The sequence below is a fragment of the Bactrocera oleae genome, chromosome 2 (assembly GCF_042242935.1).
Source record: "Bactrocera oleae isolate idBacOlea1 chromosome 2, idBacOlea1, whole genome shotgun sequence".
NCBI classification, from domain to species: domain Eukaryota; kingdom Metazoa; phylum Arthropoda; class Insecta; order Diptera; family Tephritidae; genus Bactrocera; species Bactrocera oleae.
Genome location: NC_091536.1, coordinates 73,852,032 through 73,865,324, shown reverse-complemented (window position 1 = coordinate 73,865,324; position 13,293 = coordinate 73,852,032). Strand labels below are relative to the sequence as shown.

Below are 13,293 nucleotides of genomic sequence, written 5' to 3'. Positions count from 1 at the left end.
ATAGGCAAGTGTGTTGGAATTGTATTTTCTTATGTGCTAATCAATTAATTCACCTTCGCTAGCAATGTTTTTTAATTTTATAGTATTTTACACAGCCAATTAAATAAACAAACAAATAAATACAAACAACATTGACGTACCTGGTCGATCAAGCGACTGTCGTCGACTCATTGGCAATTCTTTTTAAATGTTTCGGCGGAAAAATTACGATGACTACGAGTGTGAACTTCGCTGAATTGTTGTTGTTGCTGTAGTGAGGAGTGTAAGATATTTACTTCATTTGAACTAACTTCTTGGTTATAGCTTTCGTTGTTAGGTGTCAAAATTAATTACATACATACATATTCAAGATTTTTACACATTTTCACAATTATTTGCAATGCACTGGGTGTCTATAATAATTTCACGTTTTGTAGCGCCAATAAACGTAAAGCAGGCATGTGATAGCATTTACATATATATAATTAAACCAAAAATGTGCATAAGCAGGGAGGAGGCACACTCACACTTGTGTTGCGTATGGGCAACATGCAATGTTGCTGGAGGAAGGATACAGCGCGCGGAGGGGAAAACATGAAAAAAAGACTACGATACCGAAAATCACAGACTTGTTTTTCCTTTAAAGATTGTAGCTTGCAGCACGGCTATGGAAAACGTAAAGGCAAATTCGATATTTTCGGCGGCGTTGAGAAATTATAATTTCGTTTCTTCTTCATTTTTTCAAGTTGTGCTCTATGCGCTTCACATACATTATAAACACTTTAGTAATTCGTATAAACACTGCTTTTTATTTGTAGCTAATATTTTCACTTTTTTCTCCTTAATTAAATTGTATGCAGTTGTTGCATCAATTACACAAAACGCGGTATGCAACCTTCGTTTCTTTTCGATGCCGTCGTTTTGTCGTAGACGAACAAAAGAAATTTGTATTTGTGTGGTGGAAATGTCATGTGTAGAAAATTTTGGCAGTCAGTTTCAAGTGAATGGTTAAATTCGCCACACACAACAACAATATTCAATGTTCACAATGAAAACAAAATTTACTTTGTCTAGTCGTTTTTTATGCATTTACACTTTACATTCGCATTCGTGATTTCTCAACGTGAAATGTTGGTGAAAAATCAAGGCGATGACGGTGATGGCTAGTGCGCATCGTACACTTTCCCGTCTCTTTTATGCATTTATTTCTATGATAGAGAAGAAAACCAAAGCAAACGAGCGCAAATAGTGTATTTTTCTGCAGTTTTACTATTTTCGATGCTAAAGAATTTCACTTTACACGCAGCATACATTATTCGTATGCGGTAAACTTCAAAATCTCTACTTTGGCGCTAAAGTGTTAACGCTTAACGTTTATTTGTTATAACAAAAGATATTTTATAGAAATTTAACACTTGATTTTCGCTCAGACACACTCTTCGAGACTATAGAAACGGACAAGGAACTGCGGTGGGCACTTTTCATTGAAACACTTTTGATTGCATTCGTGTGCTATTTTCGTACACAGTTTATGACACTACGCCAATAATACACATTTAACTAGTGTTTGATGCATTTTTCTAATTAAAAATAGTTTATTAATTCACACAAAATCCTCACTTTCAAGGAACGTCTTTCTAGTCGCCTTTCAACTCCGTGCCGTTGTGGCAGACTTGATGTTGCCACCTATGACTATCGAATGGTGTGGTGGAAAGGTGGTATTCATTTTTGTACTACACTTATAATAGAAAAATTAAAAAATGTTCTCCGTTAAAAAAGTGTTTAAAAACAGCATTTAATCTGAAGTTTTGCGGCTTAATTACAAAAATTATGTTAATAAATTCGGATCTATACAAATTTATCGTGAGTGGCAACGCTGGTGATAAATGTAGTGCGAAAGGCAACAATGTGAAAATGGATGGAGGAAATAAAGACAGATGTTGTCTCTTGTTATGGATCACATGAATGAGGTTGGCAATAGTGGCTAAATTATGGGGATTCTGAGGTATTTTTGAGGAATGTCTGAAATGTTTTTATTTCAAATCATTTGATTTTAAAGTTTGGAATATTTTCGGATAGAACCATCAGCGATACTTATATCTTTATTAATAATTTATTTTTTAAGACATAAATTAACGCAGCGAATTTTAGTGACTTTCATTATATATCCATTGTGAATGGGCTTGTTTACATATTTAAAATGACCGGGAATTTTTGCAGCTAACTTCGTGATAAATAAATGCTCAATTAACATAAATATGTGACTGCTGTTAAACTTTATTTAATAATTGATATTAAAAGTAATGAAAGAAAATATATGGGAAAATGTCTTTTAAATTCATTTCTCTTGGGGAGAACACTCAAGAACGTTTAGGTACATTTCCAATTGGGTTGTATATGATGTGCACTTGTTAGGAAAAATGAAAGGTATCATGACGTTTTTTTAATATTTAATGTACTAAATTACATTATATTAATCATTTCAGAATAAAAATGATCAAATATGAAAACTATCCCAATGCAGCAAAGCGGGTTTATGGGAACCTGTGGCAATTTGAAAAAAGAAATTTAGAGAAAAATCCTTGCCCAATAGAATATAAAGAACATTACATGTACATCGAAAAACTACACCAAAATGCCAACTCCTAGTATGTTATTAGATAAACTGATATTGTGTTCTAATTTTCAAGATATGGAAATTTATTCGTTTCGGCTCTTAAATAGGTTGTTTTTTTTAGAAATGTCAAAAATATGTCTAAATATTAAAATTAAGAATCAGCAATGGTTATGTAAGAGATATAAAAAACAAAACGAGATTCTTCACAAAGAGTATAAAGAATAGTGATAAAAATATTTGATTCCATACAAGTTTTAGGATTTCACAAATAGTCCACGTATCAAAACTGCTTTTTGCATTAATTGTGGAAACAAAAATTGTCTCCGACGGAAGGTGAGACTAATGAACGCAATAAAATATAACTTTCCTATATAGATGCATACATATGTACATATGTATGATAATCTAAAGGATTGCAGGTTTAATCAAACTTCTGATTCTCTAATGAATTCAATATTTAAATGATTAATTAGTAACAAAATCTCAATAGACTGGTATATATCCCCATGAATGAGCATATGCAATGCTGTGCATTCCAGCTAAGTCTTGTATTACTTTTTTTCCAACTTCCTTTTAATGTTTGCCTTGCAAATATAATCACGTGAATTACAACAAAATTTGAAATAGCTTTGCGCATACTTTTATGTGCTGTACGATAAATTAGATTAGATGAAAAGAAAAGTTTATTGCCACTTTACATAATGCTGCTGGATTTCGTTGTCTTCTGTGTGAGCCGAATTTGGCAGTCATAATTTCGTTGAGCAATGGCAGCAGTGACAACTTAAAAGCTCAAGTGCATTGTTGCCGCTTACCTTAAAGGATCTGCAGTATTTAAGGTTTGTCCCAATCTAGGTAAGCCGCACTTTTGGTTTTTAATACCTTGTACGGCGACATTTGCATAATAGGCAACAAAATTGCGCTGGCCGCAACATATACACATACTTTGGTTGTAAAATATGTATGCATACCTGTAGGCGCACTTATGCAAATATGCAGGTTTATGTTGCCCCAATGCATATTTACAAATTATGATAGTTGTTACCGGTTCCCGGTGGTATTCAATTTCCGCCTATTCTATTTGCAAAGGCTTGTGTTTGCGCATTCAGCTCATGTCATAACTTTGTTGACATATAGTGGCGTCCCTGGGGCCTTGTTGCGGCAAGTCAACTATTGCAGTATGCATGTATGTACATATGTACATGGATATTTTTATGTAGTATCATATAAGGTACCACAAAGTAACCGATCACATTTCGCATCACGATCAGCAATTTTTATGTGCCGACAAAAGCAAGAAAATATATTGTCGTGTTGTCGAAGAACTAGGATTTTGGGGGTGATTTAAAGAGGAAAATTATGGAAAGTTAAAATCGGAAGTAGATTTTTGTATATACAACTATATATTAGCATTACTTGTTACCTCAATAAACATTTTATTCACTTTTTTTTTGAAAAGTTTGAACTTCGTACCGAAATACGCCAAGACCAGGTTCCCGTCATAAACTTTATGCACTGAATTATTTTATGAGCATAAACTTCTTCTATGATATTTCATCATATTTCAACGGTATTTTGTCAGGTTTAAGCTGTTAGCGGTAATCTTTAATTATCTCGTTAAAAGTTGTTTAGTTAACTGCACAAACTAAATCATTGTTGCCGGCTGCCTTCACCCACAAGCGAAACCGGAGCGCCATCAAATGTCAATATATGGAAGCAAATACAGTTAAAATAATTTGTTCTTGAAAGCGGTTTATAGTAGATTAAGTACGATATAACGAATTCCTAGGACACAAATGCTTTTAATGGGATGCCATCTTATTATAACTGGATTCGGTAAATACATATCGGGGAGACATGACGATAGGGTTGAAGAGAGGTCATGCCTCCGCTGACTCGAAGAAATGCACGCGCTACTTTAGCCGGCAATTTATATTGCACCAAGGAAAAAGTACATGTTATCCGAGGGTTGCGCAAAACGTTAAACAATTGGTCATCACTTGCTTTCGCCGACGAAGAGGTTCAAGGTATCATTAATAAGACCAAATCGTCCAAACTCATCGCTCCAGACGGTATAAATATGTTGTTATCTCCCAATAAATGGCATCGATGTCAAGACCTAATCACCACTAAACAGATTCTAAATAAATGATACAACAACAACAAATGCATATAGCAATATCGCACTTACAAGTGCTACAGACTAAAAGGAGTCTCCTTTCAGGGTATACTAACTTTATTTGGAGTTGAGTCCAAGTGCTATCGTGGGGAAAACTGTAAACCCACATATAATTGTCATCGGAGGGGTACGCTAGGCGGACTTAAAATCTAGCCCAGATTATCCGAACACATTGGCGTTTCGAAACTTTCAGCAAACAAAAAAGGCTCTTTTGCCGTGTATGAATACATACTAATACAATACATGCAGCCCGGCCAATCCCCTGGTCGAATTAATCTATCCAATCAGTCTTTTACGTAAGTATCAGAATATCGCCATGATCTGATTCTTTTTTTTTTCTTGTTTCTTATCACCTTTGGTATAAACTGTAAGCAGCAGCTGGTCTGGACATTAATGCCGCTGTCACGAAACGTGTTGTGTCGCACGTTGCACGCGCATCGCTTGCATTCATAACTGACAGCGAAGTTGCGTCTTAAAAGCTGCAATGAAAGGCAAAAGAAATAAAGACGACACTGAGAACATGCCGGTACATCTGTCAGTATGGATTCACATGATCACCATGATCAGCGTCGAGCTAGTGTCGCCACAATAATTCATTAAGGTAAGCGCAAAGAATCCTGCAACACCAAATACAGTAGACAAGCCGGCAAAGTAGAAGAATAAGAGTGGATGAGGAGTAGACAAAACAAAAGCAACAACAGATGAGTGGATGTGCGTATATATGTATTTATGATAGTCGTGTGTCAACTTTGACAAGAAGGCGCGTCGGATTTTGTTGCTCATTTCATATATACTTGTATATATCTACACTGGAATAAGTTTTTTTTTTATTATGGTGAAATGTAGCTACTGCTTATTGCTCCTGTTGTCGGTGCTGGTCGCAGTGATCCTCTTGTTAACACCTGTAATGCCACTAGTCGTACAACTGTCGATATTATTGTTGATTTTTTGTTTGTTGTAACAACTTGCAACAGAGTATGCACTTGTTTCGTACAACTAACGGTTTTTTGTAACCATTTTAAAGTGGAGATAGATAGATAGAAATTATGCTAGTCCATAATAGTTTGCATATTTGCAAAATAGGACGATAACCACGCCTACTACCCACAGAATACTTCCTTGCATTTTATAGTCTTTTGATCTATTATAGATTACTCTAGCATCGACGAAGTTATCGAGATACAGCTTAGCACAAGTAGTGCTCTTAACATGTGGTGTTAACTTCAAATAGTAGAAATCGATCTATTTTATCACTAGTCACCATATATCGAGCATACAAATTTCAGAGCCCGGGTTAAATTTACATGCTGTTGTTGCTGTAGCGGCAAAAATATTCCACAAAATCGTTTGGAATAATGCTGCCGAGTTGATATTTCCTTGCGGGATGAAAATCCGGTTCCATGGATCCGACTTACTTGGTTTATTGCTGTTGTTGCTGCAACGGCAAAAAACATTTACCAAAGTAATTTAAGAACTGCTGCCGAGATGACAGTACCTTCGCGGATAAAACTCCGGGTTCGGGAAAAAATTTACCTGCTCTTATGTTATAGTGGTTGTTGTGACGACAAAAAACATTTCTCGAAATAATTTTGAGGTCCTTTGCTGCATAAAAATCTGGATCCATTCCGTTTCTATAAACTCAACTTTCGTGGGAATATAAACAAATTTACGTACTGTTATTGTGGTTGTTGTAATGGCAAAAAACTACCTAAACTAATTTTGAATTATTTTGTTGGATAAAAGTTTTGTTGTCTGTGATTGGAATTCATGAAATTTTCGTTTGTATATATCTGTCAGTTTGTGAAATACTTTCATGAAATTAGGTTGGATCCTGCGGTTTATTTTTACTGGATTCGGTCTCTCCGATTGACTTTAGAGTGAATATTTCGAATAATAAGCCTATACTATATCTATATCTATCTATAAAATAAAGTATTTATACATATTTCCCTTGCCATAAAATAAGCTGATACCAAAAAAGGACAAAAGCGGTTGCTTAGCTCGTCTAGAATCGAATAATGTTTACCGAGGTAAAATTTTTGAAAATATTTTTTTGTAAAAATTCAAAAATATGTCTTATATAGAAATTGTAATGATATGTGATAAAAATTTCGGTTCCGGCCGAACTTGACATACCTTATTTGCTTAGTGTTATTATCGATTAAATAACTCATAATCTAAAATTGGTTCGCATAGCCACATTTTTTCCACTTTTGGCTTGCAGCGTGCACATACACACGTATACATACATATGTGGGTATGCATGTGAGTACACTTGTATGTATGTATGTACATATGTATGTGTGTATTTATGAGCTTGTAACTTTTAATTAAATGTGTACGCTTCATTTTGTCATATCACTTTTTGCTACTGGTGTTGCAATAGCAATTAAATGTCGCTGCTCATTAAAGATAAGCAACGAGCGTTGCAACATGTTGCGGCAACTCTTAGCCGTAGCTAATACGATCGTGTGCATTCGCATGTAACTCACCGTATATGGCATTGATAGCGCGTTTTAATTGCATCCAATCGGTGGAACATCTAATTCAGTTGCTTCATTTGGCAAACTGGTTCGTTGTGGCGCGCTTGTTGGCTGACTGACTGCCCGGCAAATTGGAGTTGTGTGGCATGCCGTTGCGCGTTATGTTGTTGTTGGCTTCAATCAACACATGTGGCTAGTTGCAAAATGCTGCGCATGCGGAAAGTGGCATTCATTGATGCGTTGGCATGTTTACAATGCATTACATGGAGCGCCTCGCTTTGAACCGCCTGCCTGCCTGCCGGGCTGCCTACGTGCCACCTGCACGCCTTACTGACTGACATTTGCAACACCTATGTTAAGTAGTGTGACGGCTGTGCCATAAGCGTCCCGAAGTTTTTTAGTCAAGCTATTTATTTTGGATTTAATGCGATGCAAATAGCGATCAATCACAACGGGCCGACGCAGTGCCGTTTGAAGCCCAACCAAAGTCATGTGGTTGGTGTTGCATAACAGGCTGGAAAATTATGTTGAAATGGCTCTTAACAACTGGGTGATGTAATCATGAATTTGTGATGCCAATTGCGAATCGCGCTTTATAGTTTTTATTAGTTTGGGCGATCAATTAAATATTACTATTAAACGGGGGTCTTTTCCACGCGCAGTCATCCCTCAGGAGTAAAGAGTTTAAGTCGATTTATGCGAAGTGTCGTAATTAAAGTAGGCGCTAAACTTAAGGACGGATAATTCTCTTTTGTTGAGTCCATATTCGTGGTGACTTCAGTGTGGAGTGTTGGAAGTTTGTATGCCGGTCAATCAGAAACTGCTAAAACTTATTTTGTTTAATCGACCCAATAGTAGACATCTTAGAAAAAAAGCCGATCCATCCGATTTTCGTATAGCTACATGTATAAAATGTTTTTGTTCTTTATCTTCCTTACTTTATTTCTTAATTAAATGGAATTGGTTAGAGCCTTGATATTTACCCTGGATCATTAGAATATATAATATTTTGTGAACTACACACTATCTGAGTTAAAAAACAATTGGAAGTAGATAATGAACTTACCAAATATACACATAGTAGTTGTGCCGTGGTGTGATGGTTAGCTGATGCATTCCTCAGCACCTTGGTTCGACTCCGATTTGCAGTGAATGGCAAAACTCCCGAGCGGAAAAAGAAAGGTTTGTGGTCTGTGCAAGTGCTTGGAGAAGTCTTCCTCATGGCGTTCAAATAAGTATTTAGCCTTACCGTCCGATGGCTCAAGTTCAGTGATTCCTTTCTTGTTTTTGGAAAGAAAATCGCGCAGTGAGTTCAAAAGCATCGGATGCAGTATACGGTGACTCGTCTCTTCTTTGGCGATCGCCAAAAATTGGTTTAACAATTAATAGTGATAAAAGTTCACGAACTCGTCTTGGCAGATCGTTGATTGAAGATACACGAGATAGCTGAAGTATTTAAAAAAATCACTTGAGTAATATCTTGGAATAGTCGAACCAGAGGATTTCAGCTGTCGAACCCGGTAGTCACACACTTTTACTTCGGATCATCAAACTGAGTATATCTCGTGCTCACTGATAAAGCAACGATATATCTTATCGTTTCGTATATGGTTTGAGTATACATAAATCTAAAGAGATGTGTTAAAAACTACTGGGCAGATGTAGTTCCGATTACCAAGTCCGATTGTTTTGGCATCGGAAATTTGTTAGCTGCTCTTTTTGCGTGATTTCTTAACCAAAATCTTGCAGCACTTTTTGATTGATGATCGATTGCTTTACGAAATGCAAGGTGGCTGATTCAAGCTAATACCTATAAACCAATTACTGAGACTACAACAGAGTGTTCTGGATCTTCGCTGTCTAGATTGTATTGTTTAGTTTACATGTTCAACTTTGGAAAGATAGAGATTTGGACGTTCTTTACTCCCGTTTTCGGATTATCTGTATTTCTGTCTAAACTACAGAAATTGTCTTTTTTCTTGCTTACCTACATACATTTTTTTCATACCAACAACAACAGCATTTTTTTAACATTTAACAAAAGTAATAAGTTGTAAACGTTCGTTAGATAAATGTCAATCCCAAATTTTGAACACTCATCAATCAGTCTGTCACATCAAATACATACCATAAATTCTGCAACTCTTTCTGCTTTGCTGAAATTTTGCCAATTACGAAGTGTTCACATTGTGTGTCAACGGAGGGACAAGTAAAGATTCGGCGTGATATTGGGCACCCGCACTTTCCGAACTGAGCTGTCAATAATGGAGTTGACAATCAAACTAGTGCGCTGCCACCGCTTGACAGTCTGCTCTACGACACTTCTTTAATCTACCATGTGTTTGGGAGCCACAGTGAGAGGTAGCTGTCAAGTGCCAATTTCACAAATGTAATTGTTTCGCAGCCAAAAATGGAAGTGGCCGCATTTGACTGCTTGCCTTTGGGACAATCTGAGCGCAGGTGTCAAGAAAGTCTGAAATCAAATAGTGTCCACGAGAGAAAAACGAAAATGGAGTGAGAATCTGTCACGACACTGGTGAGCTCAAGTGAAGCTTATGCAAAAATTATTCAATTTTGTTGCTATTGTTGGTTTTTTTTTTGACGTACATATAGATGGAGGAAGTTTTCCTTGATATAAATGTTATGTAGGTGAAGCAAAATATTAAATACGGGACTAAATTTGAATGTTGTAGATATTTTTTAATATTTCATAAAGAGAAGGTGTATTTCATATATTTCATAGACCTTGTGTTTCACGGGACGGCTTCTATACCCAATTTAAAAGGTCTTTTTTAACTTAAAGTATGGTTTTAATCTTTGACATAATCTTCATTTAGAATAACGCAATCGTTGTAACGGTTCGACAGTATAAAGCTTCGAGGTGTTCAAAATAGACGTTTAGAATCAAATTTGTCGATTATGGGGATTTCTTTAATTTGTCAGATTACAAGCTAAATGAATGATGTAGTATATTTAACATATTTAGGTACTCGTCTGGTAGGCCGCCCTAAACAAAAACGATGTGCTGAAGTTGTTCATTTTCGAATTAAATTTTTGATCTACTTGGTTCTACATTTTTACGGCTACGTGAAGATGAATCTCGATATCTCAATTTTGCGTTCACAGGCTCGAGTTGAGAGCACATTAGTCCTACTATGTTAATTGTTTAACCTTTTACTCTCCTCCGGTGAAGTAAAAACGTGATCAGTGAACTCTAAAGTGTATTAAATCGATTAGATGTGCTAAGGCATCAAGCCTTGATTTGGAGCGTTTTTCGTATATAAATCGAGTTCGAAACATCTAGCATCTCAACCCAGACGAAATTCGTTACTTTAAAGAATTTTAGCATATCTATAATTGATGCGAGGCAATCGAATTTGAATATCGTTATTATTATTGCAACGAAAGATGTGCCAAGTGTGCATGCGGCGTGCAAAATGTAAATTTCATTTGACACTTTTGACATTGGCCGTCAACACACACATCCGAGTATATTTAGTCGTGAGCACTTATCTACGACTTAACGTATGGAGAGAGCAGGAAGTGGCTGCTTGTTATAACGGTTATCAGGTTGTCACCCACCGGCCGCGCAAGTGTAACGTAAGTAGTGTAATTGACATTGCCACAGGCGATTGCTGCTATTGATTTCGCATCAACCAATGTTGCCACACTGACCGCAGTTCCCTTTGTGCGCCGGATAGCCAACGCGTTTAGCCTTTTCAACAGCAACCCATACTACAATACATACAGACATAAGCAGACACATTTTCCTGTGGCTGTAGCCGCATTCCCCGTGGGAATATGCAATCAGGTATATGTAGGCCAACACATCAATACTTGGCGATTACTTCCCAGAATTCAACAAACAGAGAATGCAACGAATTGCATATAATATTGCCGATATGTATGTGGGCATGTATGTATGTGCCTTTGTGGCAACAAAGCTGACATATGTGGCTGGTATGTGCGCCCATTTCATTTGTGCCACAAATGGCTTAATGAGTAAATTAATTCTTCGTCGGTTTATAAATTGGCGCAACTTAGTGTTTGCTGCTCTTGTCTGTCTCACAGCTGTGGCTGTTGCATGCGCTTGTAGACTTTAATCAGTAATAAAAAGTCAATTAACGCTTGAAAAACTGTATTGGAGTCCGTAATTAATTGGCCATATGTGGCGTCGCGTCGAGCTTGTGGGATTTGCTGTATTACTTCTTTGTGGACTCGTAAATATTCCACTGCTCGTTGCTCTCAAAATGTTGCTGAAAAAGTGCGCATGAGCAAGTGGCAATGCGTTGTAATTACTGTATTTCTAAGTCGTCTGCTTCAGTTTTCCATATATTGCACAATATTGATTGGCCTTAGTGGCTTAATACGTTAGAAAACTTAAGAAAATATTAATTTTAATCATGCCTCGAATGAGAACAATGTATAGGTCATAGCATTTTTGCAGTTCTCGTGTGCACATTCAATAATGCGACACTACAACTCGAATGCCTCGTGACCTACTCGTCAAACAGTCAGATCCATCCAGCATTATCGCCCTAAAGACAGCCCTTGGCCGGTCAAAATCCAGGTCGATTCTGATAATGTAAAATCCGCTGACGTGGCAAATGAAAAGCATAGACTTTGAGATACTCAGCATATGGCCTGCATGTATGAATCCCTGCATAATAGTATTCACCACTCCAATAAGAATTTACCATAAAATATCACTTCAACAACATAGGAGGCTAATCCATCAAAACAATGCGAGCGAAACTCTATGACCACTTGAGTATAGCCTTTAGCGATGTTGAGCCGCAAATAATTAATTTTCTGCTCGAACTCTTTGCCCGAATATTCCATATAGCTAATGCAGTTAAGACCTATACGAATACTAATGTATAAGTACATTGTAATGAGCTGCACAAGTTTTTGCTGTTGTAAAATAAAATATTCACCAAATAGCCATAAATTTGGCAGTTATTAACAAAATATAAATTTGGATCCATTAAAGTTTTATAAAATCGACAATTGTGGAAACGTTTTCATAAGTTCTCGTAACTTACGCTTGTCGACTCTTGCCCAGGGAGGCTAGCAATCAATACAAGATCACTAGGGATCATAGGAACCCCAATGTGACAAAGCTTAGATAAATTTCACGATTAAGAATCGTTCATCATCTCATCATGGATTTAGTAGCTTTGTGTGGATACTAAAATCATACGAAGCTCTTGAAGCAGTTCTGACTATACGGTCTCCTTATTGAATTTTGCTGATCTTGAATTCCTCTATAAGTTAAGACGACTTTCCTCTCTGCAAGCATCTCTCTTCCGACTATCTATTTTCTCTTCTTAAATTTGTTTATAACTCTTCAGCTCTTTATAGCGCCCATTGGTGTATCAGTTTGTGTCTGTTATGATAACCATTGAATTATTGTACCCTGAACAGGGTATATTAAGTTTGCCACGAAGTTTGTAACACGTTACACGAGACGCATGATGAGCTGAGTAGATTTAGCCATGCTCGTCTGTCTGTCCGCATGTCTGTATATATACAAACTAGTTCCACAGTTTTTAAGCTACCGATCCTGTTCTTTCCTTACTAAGAAGCTGCTCATTTGTCGGAACGGCCGATATCGGACCACTATAACATATAGCTGTCAAACAAACTGAATAATCGGAATCAAGTACTTGTATGGAAAACTTTTTCATTTGACGAGGTATCTTCACGAAATTAAATCTTCGAACAAATTGTCCTTATAGCGATGCCTTTCAATAATTTATGGCAAATTTGGTGAAGATATATTGTCAAATAAAAAAATTTTCCATACAAAGGCATGATTTTGAAATGTGGCAGCTATATGATATTTCAATACCTCAAAAACTCCAGTCCCTCAGTTCGCATATATACAGACATAAATGGCTAAATTCATTCAGTTCGTCATGCTAATCATTCATGTATGTATATATTTTATAGGGTCCCTGACGTTTCACTACGGGTTCTACAAACTACATACGCTGTTTACGAGTTGTATGAATTTTTCGGTCTTTTGGAACACA

General features: G+C 36.6%; 1 protein-coding gene and 1 long non-coding RNA gene across 2 annotated transcripts in view; one reads left to right on the top strand and one right to left on the bottom strand.

The window, feature by feature from the left end:
* Positions 1 to 1,345, bottom strand: part of Bicra (BRD4 interacting chromatin remodeling complex associated protein) — a 98,958-nt gene extending 97,613 nt beyond the window's left edge. Inside the window, exon 1 of the mRNA XM_036358567.2 lies at positions 141 to 1,345. Within this exon, the coding sequence (XP_036214460.2) occupies positions 141 to 171 (31 nt within the window). The 5' untranslated portion in view covers positions 172 to 1,345. The remainder of the gene's footprint in view (positions 1 to 140) is intronic.
* Positions 1,346 to 1,365: 20 nt separating this feature from the next.
* On the top strand, positions 1,366 to 2,546 carry LOC118680146 (uncharacterized). Its single transcript, XR_004975653.2, has 2 exons — positions 1,366 to 2,406; positions 2,466 to 2,546. It is a non-coding gene; the product is annotated as an uncharacterized lncRNA (long non-coding RNA).
* The last annotated feature ends 10,747 nt before the right edge of the window (positions 2,547 to 13,293 follow it).